The sequence below is a fragment of the Rhinolophus hipposideros genome (assembly GCF_964194185.1).
Source record: "Rhinolophus hipposideros genome assembly, chromosome: 8".
Taxonomy (NCBI): Eukaryota; Metazoa; Chordata; class Mammalia; order Chiroptera; family Rhinolophidae; genus Rhinolophus; species Rhinolophus hipposideros.
In genome coordinates, this window is record NC_138054.1 from 65,349,974 (window position 1) to 65,369,351 (window position 19,378).

The window sequence follows — 19,378 nt, forward strand, 5'->3', positions numbered from 1 at the left end:
AACCCCTCATTCTCAGGCTAAGCTCTGTGCTGTTTTGTATAAAGTCAGCAGGTTTTCTCCATCTGATCTTTTACCCTTTGAACCCATCCAGGCGTGGGTGATGAATCTCCCACATTTCCTTTCCAGGTGCTCTCCTGTAAAACTCTGCCAGTTTCCTCGCCTGGAACTTCTCCATGCAGACTTTACATCATGACACAATCAATTAAATTCATATTTATTGGGTTCTACGACCTTGGACTCGGCCTGGCCTGGAAGAGATGCTCCATAAATAATTGTGGAATGAATAGCAAATGAGTAACTAGTGCAGCGGATACCAAGTTGAGTAAGATTCTTACTAATGAGGAAATTACAAACCAGGGGGTAAAGCTCAGGCAGGGGAGACCAGCCGGAAGGTAATCTCCGGGGAACCGTAGGGAACTCATGGGGAACCTGCGCTCAGGGTCTCTCTCCATTCCTCTTAGTTGGCGTCACTCAGCTTTACTGTCCTGCCTCATTCAATGCAGTAATAGTAATCAGAATAAAGATTACAGGCTGAAAGTACCATTTCCCCAGTCCTCTTCATAAACATCTTTAGTGATTACTTCTTCTTGGTCATCTCCATCCATTTTGTCACTGAATTCTGTCAATTTTGTGTCTGAACTGAATCTCATACCCACCCTTCCTGTTGTGATTCGTAACCAGCTCTCAGCATCTCTCTCCTCTGCTACCGTAAGGGCTCCAAGGGGAGCCCCTGTCCTAGTTTCTCTCTGCCCCTCCATTCTTGACAACCCTGTCACTCTAACTGGGTCTTCTGGCTCCGGGTACCTTTTGGTGTGAATGCCTGTCAGCTTTGGACATCTCCATGATGCTGGCCACCTGAATGGACCTCCAGGTCATGGCTCAATCCATTTCAGAGTGTGATTGAAACCTATGACTCAGTGCAGCCCTATTCCCCTGTTCTGTTCATTCATTCATTCATTCATTCATTCATTCATTCATTCATAAAAATCACTTAAGAACCAGTTGCTGAAAGCCGGTTATGCACTGGTCATTGTGCCAGACAGAGGAACACAATCCAGTCCAGCTCGGACCCAATGCCAAAAGATGCCATGAGAGTCTGAAGAAGGGAGCTCACCCTGTGTGAGGAGGGCTCCCTGGGGAGGCAGGGGACGGGGAAGGGCATTTCAGGCCCAGAGCCAGAGGGAACAAGCAGGAGTGGAGGCATTAAATGCTTGATGATGACAACGATGATGATGAAAATAAGAGTAGCCATAACTCCAAGGGCTGACTGGGTCCCTGCACCGTATCAAACATTTTGCGTGTATTTACTTCATTTCATCCCCAGAAGCCTCTTATGAGGAAGGCATTATTAGAATCATTTTCATAGGAGGGAACTGAGGCAGAGCATAAATGGAAGAGCTGGGATTCGGATCTGGCTGCGTCTGCATCCAACTGCCTGGTTCCTGTGTGACTGCAGCCTTCCAGAACCGACTCTCCCAACTCCATTCCATCACCTCCCATAGTATGATGGCCATGGAAGCCCGAAACGTACAAGCTGGGCTCCCTAAAGTGTGCTTTCCAGGGTGGTCCATGTTCTGAGGAGTCTAGAGATCACAATGGGCTCAACTATCCAGGCACCCCTCAGGGCGATACTGCGGTTTGGTTCCACACCACAGTAAAGTGAGTATCACAATAAAGCAAGTCACATTTTTTGGGTTTCCCAGTGCAAACAAAAACATGTTTATACTATACTGTAGTCTAAGTGTGCAATAGCAGTATGTCTAAAAAAGTAATGTATATACTTTAGCTAAAAACTACTTTATTGCTAAAAAATGCTAACCATCATCTGAACTGTTGGAAAAATGGCGCTGACTGACTTGCTTGATGCAAGGTTGCCAAAAACCTTCAATTTGTAAAAAACACAGCATCTGCGAAGTGCAATAAAGTGAGGCGCAATAGAACAAGGTATGCTTGTATGTGCTTTGGGTAGCTTTGTGAATTTAAAAGGTGAATGCAACAGGTTTGCTGAGCCTTCTCTTCCTGATCCCTCCTTGGTCAGGATGGTCTACAAAAGCCCCTCTCCGCCTCCAGAGCCCCACTCAGCTTCTCTGCAGCAGGGAAAATCTGACGTGGGGTCCCATCAAGTGCCAAGTCGTGGGGTATGTAAGAGAGACTGGCCGAGGATGCTAAGGTCCATTTATACAGAAAGTATTTTGCATAAAGGGGCTATGCTGAGCTGTCCAGGATTGCCTTTGGCTGAGATCAATGCCAGAGAGTCACAGATGGGAACTGACTGGCAGATCTTTCAGACCCCTACCGTGGGCCCAGAAGAGAGCAATGCCTATAGCACCCCCTACTGGCCTTCTCTGAGTTGACATCTTTAAGAATATGGCCGCTTTTAAGAACATGGCAGTGCGGAAAGAGTCTGCACCTGATTTATTCCGTGAACTTCAAAGCACTGCATTGGTGGCATCTTTCTGGAACCCACAGTTGGTGGGCTCACCATCTGCCTAATTGCACAAGTGAGCCATTTCTCCGCTTATCTTTCAATCTTCTTCTCATGTCTAACCTGACATTTCTATTAATCATTTCTATTCTGAAATGTCTTTTGACATCACCAGTTTCCCCCTGTCAAGCCCCTTCGCATCTCCCTTTAACATGGCAGTCATCTTCTGATGGGTTTTCCTGCCACTTGCCTTCCCCACCAGCCTTCCCACCTGCCAAGTGAGTTAACCTTTGCAGAACAGATAACACCCCTACCTACTTAAGAAACCTTGGATGGCACCTGCTTGTAAGATAAGCTTTATGCCTTTTGGTGTGGCATGGAAAGCGCTTTACTCCTGCCCCCATGCTGTGCAATGGACTCCTGGGTCCCCAAACACCTGAAGGCCTCATTCTTCTCTGCCTGTTCACAGGTTGTACCTTCTTACCAGAAGGCTCTTCCCCCATTTGTTCACAGTGCACACTCTAGTCACCCTTCAAGGACCAGCTCAAATGCCACTTGCCCTCACTGAAGCCCGCCCCTACCACAAGCTCACAACACTGGATACTGTGGGTGGCGCCGTGCTTATTTGTACCTCACTGAGGGTCCCTTTGATGAGTTCTCTGAGGGTAGGTATGCTGTCACACTCATCTTGGAATCCTCCATGGCTGGCACAGAGCTTGCCCTCAAAAATGTATACTGAATGAGTAAAGTATGTGTCCTAGATAATTTGTATTCCACAGCAACTCTTGTTTTCGTGTCTGCAAGTGGCTGAGAATGAGTGGGGAGGCCCCACCTTCCTGTCTGCGCATCCAGATGAGACAGTGACCTCATTTTCTGTTTTCTAATGAGTTTCTCTCAGGTGCCTTGTCTGCCCTGGCCTTCTCTGGCCTGTTTGGATTGAAGTGCCAGGGCCTCGGAACCTGTAGACACAGCTCCTTCCCAATGCATACCAAGGCACCGGGCGCCCTGGGCCACAGCTGGGGGGCCCTGGCGTCAGTGTGGTCCCCTGTCCCATGCCCCCTGCCCTCAGGCACCCCTCCCTGGTCTGTGCTGTGGTGGCCTTCCAGGCTCTCCCACTGGATTTCTACCTTGGTTCTTGAACAGGTCTTTTGCTTGGTGGCGGGGAAGGGAAATAACACTCTTTGAGCACGTGTGTTATACCTGGCCAGTGCCTAATGCTTTATGTTGGTTATCTTGTGTTCAAACCTTGCATTAACTCGTTATAGCTGGTGTTTTCTCCCCCATTTTATAGATAAGGAAGGTGACTCCTAAAGATAAGGAATTTACTCAAGGTCTCCCCACAAGCGTGGCTGAGGCAGGATAAACTGGGTCTGCACAGCGACAGTGCCAGCTCACTTTGTGCTTGCCCTGATACCTTCCTTGCCTGGCCCTGGCCTGGCCCTCTCCTTCAACTTAAGATCAAAGAAAGAAACAATTTGTATGATCCAAAAGAGTGGTTTTAAAAGTTTTTCCTTTTCTTTTAATCATCCAAACAAAACATTACACAGAGCCCACTGTAATAAGCAAGAAGTCTCCCTGGTTGAGGGGTGGGGACCCAGAGCCCTGCCTCCTTGGTCCCCTCTTGCTCCCTGTAGTTGTCTGGGGCATTTTATGGGTCCATTGGGCTTCATAACACGTGGGTTTACAATGCTGCTCGAGAAAACCCTCTTCTAGGGATTTCCCTCCTGTAGGGCTGGGCAGGAGCCCTGCCTGGGTCTCCTCTGCTCCCTCCATCCTGACTTGCACCCTGGCCCAGCAGGAGTGGGTACACAGCTTCCGGGGCATCATGCCAGCCCGGAGCAGCCTCATGCGATGCTTACGCCCTCTGGCTAGCCTGTGGTCTTCACTTTCTTTCTTCTTCCTTCTTCTCCTAGGCCTGACATTTGACTTGGGTGTCTGCTTGTCATGGACAGAGGCCCCCTACCCCTGGAGGGTGTCTCCGGCCTGTGCTCTCATGGCCAGGCACACATAAGAGCTCAGCAATGTCACCAGCCGACAACTGCTCCAGCAGTCGCACTCGTCCCACTGCCCAGCACACTGCACCCCAGAGCCTGGGGAGCAGGCAATGCTTGGGGGTACTTGTGACCCTTATAATATCTGTTTATCACCTGTTTGTGCCTAAGGGTTCCTAGTGCCAGCGGATCCACTCAATTTTTGGGCCTCTGAAACTGCTTTCATGGCTCCAGAATAGGGTGGTGGTTTGATGGTAGGCGCTGCTTTTAAGCAGAGACTGGTTATAAGATGGCATGGCCCTGGCCTGAACTGCAGTGGGCTCTGCCCAGCTGTGTATGGGTTGGCCAAGCTGTGAACTGGTTTGTTTCAATCCAACTGCTGCTCATCCCTACTCCAGTATTTTAATTATGACATTAAAGAAATATTTACTGTAAAAAGGTACGTGCCTTGTAAATGAGGTTCTGATGTTCTCTTTTGATATTAATTGCTTCAGACAATACTGACACCCAAACAGAAATCTGGCAGAAGATGCCCGACTGGCAGTCTTGATAATGCGCTTAAGTGGAGGTAGCAGTAATGGGGTCAGGCTCTCTGAACAGCCCTACAGAGGATCCTGGGAGGGGGGTGTGGAGAGCTCATTAAATTAGAGTGAGGTCAACTCTTAGGGTGGGTGTAGTGAGCTCTGTCCCCAAGAGATAAGGGTTGGGACCTGAGGCACCAGTAAAGTCAGATGAGGTGGGTGGAGGCAGGTGTGGTCAGAGGAGAGGACTTGGCTAGCAAGTACCATGTGATACCAGCATCAGAATAAAAAGCAGCAGAACAAAGTAGGGTGAAATAAGAGTTGGAAACAGAGGAAAGGAGGAGAGAGTGACTCAGGAAAGCTAAAGTCATGTGGATGAAGGTTCAGAGGGGGCAAGGGTCAATAGGAATGAGGAAGGACACAGAAGTGCTTTGGGTAACGAAGGGGCAAAAAAAAAACAAAAAAAGAAACAGGTGCCTGGTCAAGCATTTGGGGGAGAAATGAATGGGCATTGGTGGGCATGGAAATGCCTAGAAAACCTCCTTGGCGAGGCTCTGGGCCATGGGCACTGCCAGGATGAGCTCTGGGAGGTCAGAGGAGAGAAGTCAAAGAGAATGTTTTAGGGAAAGCTAGTGGGTAACCCTGCACACTTGGGGAGCCCTGGGTATGGGTGGTCTCCGAGAGGCCACGAACAGGCTCTCTCATCTGTGCTGGCTCAGTCCCCAAGGGAGCAGACGGGGACCTACTTGCATGACGCGGACGTAATCGGTGCGGTGCAGCTCACTCTCCTTGACTACCTTCTTCTTCAGAGTGGCCAGGTTCCTCTCCAGGTGCTCCCGCTGACGGGCATACTCCTGCTGCAGGTCTGTGTTCAGCCCTGTGATCTCCACCTGGAGGGGCAGAGGGGGTCTCAGCGAGCAGGGGAGGCCCAGAGAGAAAGGGAGGGCTGGCGACGGAGGTGGAGCTCACCATGTCGGCCCGCTGCACGTACTTCTCAAAGAGACCTCGGACCTTGTCCTTCAGCAGCTGGGGTTCCTGGATATACGCCACGCAGTTGTGAAGGTCTGTCTTAAACCGTTTGACCAGTGCCTCCAAGGCGCGCTCCTGCAATCAGAGGTGCTTGCTTTTGCCACTGAAGGATACCCCAGGCGTGGGGGCTGCAGGCTAATGACTGAAGAAAGGGACAAGAGACACCTCATTGGAGACTTACAGTTGCCCGCCAGGGACCCCACTGGGCACAGAGACCTAGAGGTGAGGGCACTGAAACTCTTGTGCACCTGGCCCAAACAGTGTCATCTTTCAGAGGTCACACAGACTGAGACCTTTATTGGCGCGGGGTTCCTTTCAGGATCACAAGCCTTAAAAGATGAAAGGAAGCACAGTGGTCACCATTCTTTTCTGAGCCAAGATGGAGAGTATCTATTCTCTCCTGCAGGGCTTCCATGCTCCCTTCTTAGCTCACTCAGGGGTTATCCTTCCTTGGGGGCTGCTGTGAGTGGGTCGGAGGGGAAAAAATGACAAAATTGTGCAGATTGGTTCATCTGCAAACTTGGTAGATCCTCCTTTTCCATCAGACTTTCTCTGATACCCATCTTCCCCTCCCCCAGACACAGGCAAGTCTTGCCTTTCTCTTGGATCCATAGCCCTTCATTTATATTCCATAATTTTCCACCGTGCATTATAAATTGTTATGCACACGCCACAAATCACTATCGACCTCTTCAGTCTGTGAAGGGCAGGATCTGTCAGTTCACGTTTGTAGTTCTGCAGCTTCTAGTATTACCTAGTAGAGCCAATGCTTACCGTGGGGGATGGAAAAATTCCATGTGGTCCAACCACCACGACAGGGTGCCCTGTGCCAGCAGGTGAGGGTGCAGCCAAGTCCTGGCCCAGGACCGGGAGGCCTGGTTCCCAGTACTGGCTCTGTATGTGTTAACTAGCCACGGGTGCGGGGTGAAATTTCTTAACCTCCTAATCATTCTGGCCCTGCTTTCCTTACTTCTTACACAGAGAGCCCAGAAGAGGCGATTTCTGAGGGGCTCCTAGCCTCAGTATCGATTTGCTAGGCAAGGTTTTTAACCACTGATTCCAAACGACCTCGCTGAGTAGGCTCTTTCCCAGGACAAATGAGCCAATGCTGTGAGCATTCTCATGAGACTGGCTTCCCACCCCTTGGTCACTTTACCCAAAGTCATTTTATAGTCTCAGAGGGCTCCAGTCATGTATATTTGCACGGGCCTGAAATCTGGCAGGCGGTGAGCACATAAAGGATGTGAGTCAAAATGGGACTGTGTCTTAGCAGTGGGCTGACTGTCTCTGAGAAGCTAGCTGCCAGTGGCAGACAGGTGTCACGTCCCGAAGCCAAGAACTGCCAGGTGCTGAAAATCCCCACACCTTCTGTATCTCTTTGCGCATCTCCTGATCGGTGGCTCTTAATTTCTGCCACAATTCTGTGATGTTTAGTTCCAGCTGCGTGTTCTGCTTATGGAAACGCTCCAGTTCAGCTTCCATCTGTAGAGAGTAAGGGACAGAGTCAAGACTGAAAGAGCCAGAGAATGAAAATTAGGTTTGAGGACTGAAGTCTTTCAGTGGGAAAGGCCTCCTCCCCGATATCAGGCATTTTGTTTCTGGTTCCCACCTGTCCTCTGGAACAAAAACCTTTCTTCTTACTCCTTGCCATCCCCAAAGCCTCCACTCTCGTGGCTGATATGTTGACTGGAATCAGGTGTTTCTATAGCCGGGCTATGAATTTTTCCCTCTCAGGTGCCCTGTTCCTGCAGCCATGCTGATTACGTGGTTTTTAAAAACTCCTTATAAATAGGTAACTGTCATGTGCCTCCTAACCGGAGGCAGGGTCCTGCAGTAGAAGTACCTTTCTTGCCTACTTTGTGAAGTTGTGTGAATTGTGACCTGCTGGGGCCACAAGTCATCAGAGTTGATTCCAAAGCAGCAAGTTTTGAGGGCCTGATGTAGGCATCCCCAGTCAAAGGCATAAAACAGGAAAGAAGAAGCTGAGAAGGAACCTCGGCCTCATCATTCTATTGCAAAAGTCTTAAAAAGAACAACTAAGGAGAGAGTGTCCCATCTTCAAAAGAAAAAGAAGAAACCATAAGTAATTTCGGAAAGATTTTTTATTCATTGTCGCATTTGTATTCACCAAAGATGTGACTGACAGCGGGAGCTTCTGATTAGGATGAGGCCAGGTGTGGGTGAGCGCTCAGTTGATCTAATACCTCCCAAAAGAAAGGAGTGATGTTTGATTTTCACACTAAATCTGGTTGATATTAGTATTTCTGTTAATAGAGAGGTTCGCTGCTTTTTGGCGAGTGAGACATGTTGTGTGGGGTCTCCTGCGGGGTCTCTGCTCCCGCTCCCCACACAAGAGGGGATATGGTGAGGCCAAAAAGGAACACCCATGGAGCCAAAGGTAGGGGAGTCATACTACTATATTCTCACTGGCAGCTGGGTTGGAGACACAGGAAGCAGGATCTACATAATCTGCAACCCGCCGTCCTAACAGCAGTTCGCGCTTGCCAGCCACCATCTTCTTGCTAGCCCCCATTCTTTCTGCTAGCGTAGCCACAGCAGTTATATTAGTGGCCAATGGCTTACGGGTTACAGCTGACGGCCAACTAGCCACAGCTGATGGCCATCTGATCACAGTTGATGGCCATTTACTACCCGAGCCAGCACCTTTCTGGAAACTGCTTTTTGGGGCTTTGTCCCCACAGACAGTTCACTGGTTTATTTTTTCATGGCTGGATGGAGTAGCCCCTCTAGTCTATTCCCGGCCCTTTGCTCAGATTTTAGGCTTCTGGCCACCTTCTAGGCTAGCAGGAGGTCCTACTGAGCCACATTCATGTTCGGGCATGAAGGGGCAGCTTTTAGAAGAATGTCATCCTCATTATTGAAAGCACCCTGTATAGACATAAAGGCAGACTCAGTAAGTATTCATATGAATGAATGCACGGCAAGTGTACAAGGCAAGGGAAACAACAATGAAGGAAGGGGGAGGGTATGAAACAACCTGCCTTCTGGAAGAAGGATAATAAGGTAAATATACAATGTTGGCAGAGCCACCTTGCAGAGGACACACAGGTAACGCAAGTGTGGGCATTTGCACAGGTAAAGCTAGAATATGCCCACTACAATGGGCATAAAGATACAGAATTCGGGGCCGGCCCAGTGGCTCAGGTGGTTAGAGCTCCATGCTCCTAACTCTGAAGGCTGCCGGTTCGATTCCCACATGGGCCAGTGGGCTCTCAACCACAAGGTTGCCAGTTCAATTCCTCGAGTCCCGCAAGGGATGGTGGGCAGCGCCCCCTGCAACTAAGATTGAACACGGCACCTTGAGCTGAGCTGCCCCTGAGCTCCATGATAGCTCAGTTGGTTGGAATGTGTCCTCTCAACCACAAGGTTGCCGGTTCGACTCCCGCAAAGGATGGTGGGCTGTAACCCCTGCAACTAGAATAATGGCAACTGGACCAGGAACTGAGCTGTGCCCTCCACAACTAAGACTGAAAGGACAACAACTTGAAGCTGAATGGCACCCTCCACAACTAAGATTGAAAGGACAACAACTTGACTTGGAAAAAAAAAAAAAGTCTGGAAGTACACACTGTTCCCCAATAAAGTCCTGTTCCCCTTCCCCAATAAAATCTTAAAAGAAAAAAAAAGATAAAGAACTCATTAAGAGGGAGTTTCTATTTTCAAGAAGCCTCAGGTCTAGAGGGATAGGAGGGAAGGAAGACAGAAGTTAAGGTGGAACAGGATAAACACCGTCTGCGGTCAAGGTAGAAAGGAACCTGTTTCTCTCCTTTACACACACAGAAATTAGAAGAATTGCCAGGTCTTCTATAATTGCAAGTCACCTGAAATATATGCCATTGCTGAACTAGAAGCTTTACGATTGCATTAAAAAAATAGTGAAATATGTCAAATTTGAGTAGCTGGCTGAACAGCCAGGAGACAAGCTTAGTATCTGGGGACAAGCTTCCTTTTCCCGAAGTGGAAATCCCATCTACTTTTCTCTGTGTTACTCATCCTACTCAGTGACTCAAAGGGGGTGAGGAGGAGCGCAGGGGAGAGGCATTTTGCCTTCCAGGGGACATCTGGCAACATCTGGAGACATTTTTGGTTGTCACATCTTGAGAGGAGGTTTTACTACTGGCATCTAGTGGGTAGGGGCCAGGGATGCTGCTGAACATCCTGCTACAACGCACAGGACCGCGGCCCCATCACAAAGAATTACCCACCTCAGAAACCCTGCACTGGATGAATTAAAGAATGTAAAGTAAAATGGTAGGGTTCTGGGAATTCCTCGTCTAGGAAGGAGATAATCATGTCTCATCAAAGAGAAGCTGGAAAAGTGCATGTGAGGGGAGGTACCTGAATCAGGAAAGCATTACGTTTTCATTCATAGGGGTCTCTACAAATGAGCCCAAATGTGTCTCTGACCTCCCCCTCCCAGAGGAAAGCCCCAAGGTCAGAGGCCCCTTGGGAAGGAGTCAGGCTGAGCTATCAGCCCTGGCAGCAACTGGCACCAGGGTGGGGGTAGGAGGGGCCCTGTTGGAATCACTCCCAAGGTGTGGGCATATCTCCTGCTGAGAATCAATGTCATGGTTGGCCCAGTTACTGATGGGGAATGAATATGCTCTCAGGTATGTGGGGGTGGAAAGTAACCGACTCAATCTGAAATCCAGTTGACAAATATGTGAAATGAGGAGGGAGAAATGGGGCAGTGATTTCCAGGGGCCTGCAGCATGTTGATTTCCAGGCAGGTGGGCCCTCTGCTCTCTCTCTCATATTCTCAGGCTGCCATTTCTGGACCCTGAAGTCACTCAAGAATGGCAGGAGGTCCATTAAGGTAGACAGGAGCTCCACAGGAGGCAGCTCTGTGGTCAACTGGGGGCATCCTTCCTTAGCTCAGAGGCCAGGGAGAAAGTCATTGCCACAAGGACATGCTCTCTCTGGACCCCTCCTAGCCCTGGATAGATTCCCACCACCTGACTTCTTTCCTGGGCCTCCTAGAGGACAGAAAAGGCTTTGCTTTTCTCTCCTATAGCTTTTGTGTATTCAATTCTAGTTGGGCCATCAATGCTCTTTGACACTCTTTTACCTGTTATCCTTGCTCAGCACAATTACAGAGAATGGAGAGGGAGCAGGAGGCTATTTTGGATAGGATGGTCAGGGAAGCCCTCCTTGAAGAGGTGACCTATGAGCTAAGACCTTGAAAGATGCAAAGAAGCCAGTCATGTGAAGATCTGGGCAAAGGAAGCAGCATTGTGAAGGTCTGGAGATGGGAAAAGCTTGGCTTATCCGTGGAACTGTCAGGAAGCCTGTGGGCCGGAGCAGGAAAGGGAGCCTGGCGATGAGGCTGAGAGGCAGGGAGAGGCTGGATTATGCAGGGAGAGGCTGGATTATGCAGGGCCTCTTAGGCCAGGGTGGAGATTTTGGATTTTCTTCTAAGTGGAATGGGACACCACGGGGGCTTCACTGTGGCCTCTATGTGGAGAGCAGCTGGTGGCTGGAGTCAAGTCTAGGCCAAAGATGACAGACGCTTGGACTGGGATGAAGGCAGTAGAGGAAACGAGGGTTGGATTTCAGGTAGCTTTTGGAAATTGATCAGATAGGTATTGATGATGTGGGTATAGGAGTTAAGTGAAGGGAAGAATCAAAAAGACTTCTACACTTCTACCTTAAGCACACGGGTGGATCGCGGTACCGTTTACTGAGAAACAGGAAGCTGGAGGAGAGGGAAATCAGGAATTCAATTTTTGATCAATCACAGACCCCACTGTTCACTGCTGTCTGCCCAGTGAGGAAACGCTGACAGGTAAACACTTGTCATAAGGAAATGCAATGTGTATGGGGCACAGGGGCCAAGGAGGACACTTGTACCCCATTGGACTCTCAGAAGCCCTTATCTAGTTGCTGTTGCTTCTAATCTTTCTCCTCTTTACCTTCATCCTGTTTGCTTCCCAGAACACACACTTAATTATGGCACTCTTCTGCTCAAGGGCCTTTGATGACTTCCCACTCTTTATCATCTGAAGTACAAACACCACGGCTTGCATATGGCCCCAACCAACATTTCCCGACTCAGAAAAAACACTGAATAGGAGGGGTGTCCTTTCTGGTGCGACAGGCTGGTGGCTGAGTAGACATCGCCCCCTGGTGGCCAAAGGCCCCAAAGCCGCGGTTTCCTTCCCTTCCAGGCCCAGAGCAAGCACCCTGAGGTGCTGGTAGGCCTGGAGCCCACCCCAAACACACGGCAAGCCAAATGCCAAAGCCTTTTGCTTTTGCACAACTGAACCCCCAGTTGGGCCTTCTCTGTGGCATCCTCTGCGGAGTGGAGGCTGCACACACCGTGGGCGCAGAGGGGCTGTGAGGAGGTTTCATTACCCCCAGGCCAGCCAGGAATAACCCTGGAGGAGGCAGCTGGGCGGAGAGGGCAGGGTGTGGCAGTGACTTCTCACCTCTTGAATCTGTTCCTTCATCACCTTGATCTCATTCTCTCGCGGTTCTATTTGTTTCTTCAGCTCCTTTATTTTGTAGTCGAGCACAAACTTGAATTTCTCTAGTTCTTGGTTTTTCTTTTTCAGGTCATAAATTCGCTTCTCCTGCAGTTGAGGAGAGAAGCGAGAGCTGTCAGGAGGCCCGGGTATATAGGATCCCTCATAGGAGGCCTCAGCCGGCTCTCCTTGCTGGGGACACACTAGGAGGGGGCACCGACTCCTTGGCTTCTGTGCCAGGACTGCATGTATTCACTCCTCATTCATATACAGGTTGTGGCTGTTTTCCAAAGCTGGCCTCGACATCATTTCTCCTCCCTTGTGGTTTTGTACAATGCGCCCTTATGCTTCTCCATCAGGAGGTAGGATCTGACTCCCTCCCCTCGCGTCTGGCTGGGCTTATGGCTTGAATGTAACGCAAAGAATGCAGCTCACATGATGTGTGGCTTCCCAGGCTAGCTCAGAAAAGGCCAAGCAGCTGCCACCTAGTTCTCTGGGGGAGTCTCTCTGCTATGGAAGTAGTCCCACTACACGGAGACCTCCAGGCTGGAGAACACGTTAGTTCTCTAGTGGGCATCCCTAGCTGATGCCAGCCCCCCAGCCATCCCTGCCAAGGGGCTGGGCATGTGAATGAAGGAGGCCCCTGGATGCTGATCTTACAGCCCCTCGCTGTTTGAGTCACCCCTGACTGTGGCCCGGCTGGGCCCATCAGGGACAAAGACAAGCCCTCCTCTTGTACCCTGTCCAAATTCCAGACTCATAGAATGTGAGCATAATAAGACAGTTGTTTTTTCACCACTAAGTTTTGGGGTAATCTGTTGCTAGGCAATAATAATTAGAATGTAGGTCTAGCTGTCCATCAAACATATACTGAATAAAGACCTTTCACCAAGGTCTGAGATCCCAAATATAAATATGACACAGTCCCTGCCCTTAAGGAGAAAACACTAGCTGGGAAAGCAGATGTGTCAACAAATGTACCCTACACTGTGAGAGGTGTCGTAGAAGAGGCAGGCATGGAAGCTGTAGTGTGTACTGAGGGTGCTGAGAACAACTTGCAGGAGGGTAAGGTGGTGGCTCATGGAGGAATTGAGAAATGAGGCTGGAGGGGAGGCGGGGAGGGAGGCAAGGGTCCTGAATGTTGGGTTAAAGGTTCAGAATTTATCCAGGAGACCAGGAGTTGGCAAACTACAGCCCTCAGGTCAAATCTGACCTGTCACCTGTTTTCGTAAAGTTTTATTGGCACATAGCCAAGCCCATTCATTTGTGTATTATCTATGGCTGATTTTACACTGCAACGGCAGAGTTGAATAATTGTCACAAAGATCATTCTGCCTGTCAAGACTGAAATATGTACTACCCAGCGCCTTACAGAAGAAAGTTTGCTGACCCCATAGGCAATGGGGAGCTACAAAGGGATTTTAAGTAGAGAATGATACAATTAAAGGGTATGGTGGCAGTGAGCAGGGGTGGAGGTAGAGAGAAAGGTCTTTAGACTGCTCAGGAGGCTGTTGCAGTTTTCTAGGTCAGGAGGTCTTAACTTCCTTCTTGTCGAAACACAACCCTTCGAGAATCTGAAGACAGCTTTGGGCCCTCCCTTAAAAAAGTGCCCAGCTACATACATAAATTCTTACATGGAGAAATTACTTGTGGGTTCTATCTCATCTCATCCTTATCAGATCCCCTGAGGCCCCATTTCACAGGTGAGAAAACAAAGGCTTAGAGAAGTTGCCCAAGGTCCTGAGGCCAGGAAAAGGAAGAGCCTGTGCTAGAACCTAGTTAACTACGCAGCACTGAAGCCCACCTTCTCAACCGCTGGAGAAATCTGCCCAATTAAGGCAGTAATGGTAGAGGGAATGGAGAAGAGGGCACAAAGCCTGGATTTGCTCAGGAAGATGACACGAAATTTTGGCTACTGAGGTGGTATGCCTCACAAAAATGTGATCTATCTGTCTTCTAAGTGTTTTGTGAGAGAGGCAGCCTAAAAAGTGATAATCAGCCTCTCGGTAGCCAGCAGTTATGGGGCCAACAAGGGGGAGTTCCCCTGTGACCAGGGGGCACCACGTGGGCAATGGGGACCGTCACCCTAGGATACCTGGAGCAGTCAAGAGCAGAGGCCTTGTAGTCAGCTGACGAAGATTGTTACCCCAAGTCTGTCACCTATAAACTGTATGACTTTCAGCAAGCTACTTAACTGCCTGGAACTCAGTTTTCTGTGCTATCCACACAACTGGGTTGCTCATGGCCCCTGGGGTTGCTGGGAGAACTGAATGTGATGTGATTACAGCAATTAGCCAAGCACACAGTAGACACTTCACTGGCTCTTCATTCCCCATCAAGTGAAATAAATATGTTCCAAGAAGCCAAGGCCCCTCTCTCTTGGGCTTTGTCCTCATTGCCTGGGTCCATCTAGGCTGCAGTTGAGGGAGGACCGAAGATGAGCCTTCACCTTATCTTGAATCGTCTCATCTCTTTCCTGGATCTCCCTCTTGAGGCCTAGGATGTCCTTCTCCAGGGACTTAATGACTCCTTGCAGCTTCAGCTGCTCTCCCTTCAGGACTTCAATGTCATTGGCTCGCTCTTCAATCTCCTTCTGCAGACTGCTGAACTAAAGATATAAATGGCAACGACAAAGATCACACATGGTCTTTGAACTCGTCTCCATTCCTCCCAACTGTCTATAAATTTAAAGAGCTCCCCATCCGAATTTGGGACAGTGAGGAATTTCCCAGGCCAAGTGGATGATGTAGTATTCTGTCTGGTAAGGTCCGGTCTCAATCCCTTCTGTGGGACGGACTGTCTGCATCAAGAGGCTCTGGAGACCAGTTCCCCGACTGGATCCAGTTTTTTCCATGGAAACACTGACCTTGAAAGGTTGGAATCCATGCCCATCAAGGTCAGAGAGATTGAGCCCTAACTGATGAGCCACCTTAGCCATGTCCAAGAAAGGAAGGCATGATTGTCCCCTGGACTGACTAGTAGTGTGATTTCTAATAGGAAGGAATGTGAGTTTACTTTGAACTTGGCTTCTCTATTGCTAAACTGTGTTGGAAAAACTGTGGAAATTCTATAAGGATCTACAAATGGAATTCCTTCTCATCCCAACCATCAGTGACTAAAAACACTGTAAATTAAGCATCCTATACCCCCCATGGATTCTGAACCGGAGCCACGCAGGACTCCCTCGACCAAGAGCCTGAGGGCACCATGAGGGGAGGACTATATCACCTCCAGAAGACCTCACTGCCATTTATATCGGGGTTGAGCTCTGAAATCTTTGACTAAATCCTACTTGCCAATAACTGAAAGTTCAGAGAGTGTCTGTCAGTGTCACAGCGAACCTCACTATCCCTGGAAAGAGGAGCGGACGCTCCGACAGTTACCCCTTCATAGGATGTGGTAAGGATCTGTCTGCCTGACGGTGCAGAAAGAACCCTCACACCCGTCAGTGCTGCTTTCCTAACCTGCTTGCTGGAGACGAGGACCTTTGGGCATGACTCTGCCAGGTCACCTGGGCAGAGTCACGGTCAGCCGCCTGTCCACCCGCCCCACGCTTTCTCTGCAATGCTGCCCTGGCCTGCCCCCAGCCTCTCAGGGAATGGCCCGACCTGTACCTTCTTCCTCATGATGCCGGTTTCTCCTTTGAGCCGCAGGTTTGACTCCTTTTCATCCCGAAGCTTTTTCTCATACTTGGTTTTGATATCTTGGATTTCTCGGTCTTCATCTTCTTCAATCTGTTTCTTGGTTTCTTCAAACTCTCGCAGCTGCTGCCTGACATCTTCCTGTGCCTGGCACAGAGAGAGGGAAGGGAATGTGTGCTAGGGGAAGAAGGGGGCACATGACGGGTTTGTGCTAAGAGGGCCTGGGACAAAATGAGTACATGGGAACTGTCATGGGGAATGAGAGACTGAGTGTATTACAGAAATGGAAACCAAGGCCCTGGGTCCCTTGACTTTTCCACTTTCTTCCTGTCTGTCCTTCTACCTTCCTTTCTTTTCCTACCAGGTTACGCCTCAGGCTCCATCACTTCAACCACTATCTTATCTTGTTCCACCTCTGGTCTTCACATTTGACACCCAGGTTTCCTCTACTTTTCCTTCACTGAATGTGTGACAGTTGTAATTTTATATTTATTTGTGAAATTAGTTGATTGTCTTTCCCATAAGGTGTAAGTTCCTCGAGGGCAGAAGCCCTAATTATCATGCCCACCACTGAGTGTACAACACATCAGCACAGAGCAGGCACAACAAATACCTGAATGAATGAGCAAATCTTTAATTTTGCCCTCCAGCTTCTTACTCCAATCAGTCCTGACCTTTCATCTCCCACAGTTATTGGGTCCATCCACCTCTCTTTATGTCGCTACCACTGCCTAAGCCACTGTCGTCTCCTGCCTGGACTGCAGTCTCAGCCTCCTGACCAATCTCCTGTCTCCAGTCAGGCGTCCATCCAGTCTGTTCCCACTCTCTAGTCAAGGGGGATCGTCTAAATCACACACCTGATCATGCCACCCCCAGCTTGAAAGCCTTCATGGCTCACCCTATCCTCAGGATAGAGTCCAGACTCTTGAGCCGAGTCTACAAAGCTCTATGTGACTTAGCACCCGCCTAGCTCTCTAGCCTCAGCCATCATTCCCGCCCCACGCTCTTGCCAGAGTAAACTAACTTCAGTTCTCCAAATGTGCATGCTCCTCAATGGCTGGGCTGGGCACATGCAATCCCTCTGTTTTCAGCCCTCTTCCTGCTACTCTCTCCTATTCTTCCTTCAGCTCTTGGCTCAGCTACCATTTCCTGAGAGAAGCCTACCACTCTCCATCACTTTATGTTATAATTGCCTGACAGATTCCTCCACTAGAATGGAATCTCCTTGATGGCAGGACCACATCTCTCTGCTGACCACAGTGAACAGCCACCACAGACAGTATCTGGTACATAATTGGTGCTGAATGAGTAAAAGCCTAGAGAGCCCAGATGCTGGAAAAACTGCCTGGTGGAGATTGAAAGCGACTAGGACGTGACTCCTCTTTGCTACTGCCATCGAGTGGTGGAAATTTTAGATTCTATCAGAATCAATTGCTTTCCTCCAAATGTACCAGCCCTGGACTGTGTGTTTTGGGGATTAAGAGAGACAAGATGATTTTAAACCAGGGCTCAATGGCCTCCTGAGAAAGGCTTCTCTCTTCACCCATCACATGTCATCAGACCCGTGCTAGACACAAACCTGGCAAGCCTGGTTGGCTCTGTCTGCAGCCTGGAGTCACACACAACCCCCTGCTCTTGATTTGGTAGATGTTGCTAAAAAGTAGAAGCAGCCCAGCCAAATTAGTAAGATGGCATGCGAGGTGGCAGCTCCCTAGGAAAGTTCTGAGTTGAAATTTTATTGACTCAAAAGAAGAAATGCACTGTGATCACTGTGGGAGGTCCTGCGAGGGAGGCCAGCTTCTTGCCCCTCTGGGAGGATTCAATGTCCCTAAAGGCGGAGCTCAGTGAACACAGGGTATCACCTTGTAAGCCAGGTGTGAGCAGGGGCCTGGGGCCCTGAGAACACACAAAAGAGGGCTGCTGAGCCCTGTGTAAGGGGAGAGGGTTTAGGGAAAAATTCCTCAAGGAGCTGGCTCTTGTCCTGAGTCTGTAGGGGTGAGCACAAGTGGCCAGGAGAAGAAGGGAAAGGAGCCCTGGGAAGAGAAATCACCCTGAGCAGAGGCCAGAGGCTGTGTGGGAAACTCCCAGATGCTCCATATTGTTGGATGGGAGGGAGCTGGACAGGGACAGCAGGAAATGGAGTTGGGGAAGTGGGCAGATCCAAGTCCTAGCAGTTTGTGCAGGCTGTGGAACAGTCACAGAACTGACCCAGGTGGCACTCAGGGGTGGGTGGGATTCCCTCAGTGCCGGCTTCCAGCTGTGTCAGCGCTCAGCCTGTTCTGAGGGGCCTGCCTCAGGAAGCCTCCACCCCTACTTCTCCCCACATTGATCCTCCACTGCCTGGCCACATTCTCAGTTCACCGGAGATTTCCGGATGCTGACTCTGTCTTCCTTGCCTTAAGTGGGGGTGGTTATAGAGGTTCCTGTAATGTCTCCTTTACTGACCCCTCTCTGGCCTGGACCCAGTGGTTGGTCATTGGCCGACCTTTATTTTCTGTGGCATCACTCAATAAACCCCATCTACAAATGAGGGCGCCGTGTCTTCCTCACTCACGCACCTACTCACTGTGCCATGCTATGGAAAAGCACACAGCCTGGTGGATTAATGCCGCCAGAATTCATGTCTCAAACCTGAGCTGGGCTCTCAGCCACACACCTGCCAGTCCTCTGCTTGGTCACTGTCTTCCTCATTCCCTTCAAAAATTACTCCACACCTCCATGCCTCTCCTGCCCCCTCACTACCGGCACACCATCTGCCGAAATGTCAGGCTGAACAGGAGGGGCCTCTCAATTCTCTCTTTGTCTTGGGAAACAAGGTATTTCAGAAACAAATTGCTTGAACATTCTATCGCATTGCCCTGCCTGGGTGCCCTTCCCTCCTGGATTTCCTGTCTCCTGTTCATTCTGACTTGTATTCCTCCCGGATCGAATGAGCTCCAGCCAGCCTTGCCTGACCACCCAGGCCAGGGCAGCACCCCATTATCTGCATCCCCCATTATCCTGTGCACACCTTTACGTACTGATCTATGTGACTGCCTCTCTCCCCAGACTGAGAACCAGGCCCTGTGTTTTCGTTTTCTCGGTCACCCAGCACTCAGGCTGGCAAACCTGACGTAAGACACCATCTGTGTCGGTGAAATCAGTGAAGGAATGACTTCACCTTGTAAGACAGAAAAAGTTACTACGGGGTTTCAGGCAACCACCTTCCCTATTGTTCAAGGCCCTTGTTCCTCTCCAGCTTCTACAGGCTTCTTTTAGAAAGGTCTCCCCAGTTCTTAAGGCTTGA

The 19,378-nt window shown here is 49.7% G+C and overlaps 1 protein-coding gene across 2 annotated transcripts in view; it reads right to left on the minus strand.

Moving 5' to 3' along the window:
- Positions 1-19,378, minus strand: part of CFAP57 (cilia and flagella associated protein 57) — a 62,523-nt gene that overhangs the window by 12,434 nt on the left and 30,711 nt on the right. Inside the window, exons 16-21 of one of the 2 annotated variants that reach the window (XM_081056567.1) lie at positions 16,066-16,239; positions 14,901-15,059; positions 12,416-12,559; positions 7,332-7,448; positions 5,907-6,041; positions 5,684-5,827 (exon numbers count right to left, since the gene is read on the minus strand). In XM_081056567.1, coding sequence (XP_080912693.1) covers positions 5,684-5,827; positions 5,907-6,041; positions 7,332-7,448; positions 12,416-12,559; positions 14,901-15,059; positions 16,066-16,239 — 873 coding nt within the window. Of the gene's footprint in view, positions 1-5,683; positions 5,828-5,906; positions 6,042-7,331; positions 7,449-12,415; positions 12,560-14,900; positions 15,060-16,065; positions 16,240-19,378 lie in introns of those variants that run through there. The other variant, XM_081056568.1, reaches the window with a different exon arrangement.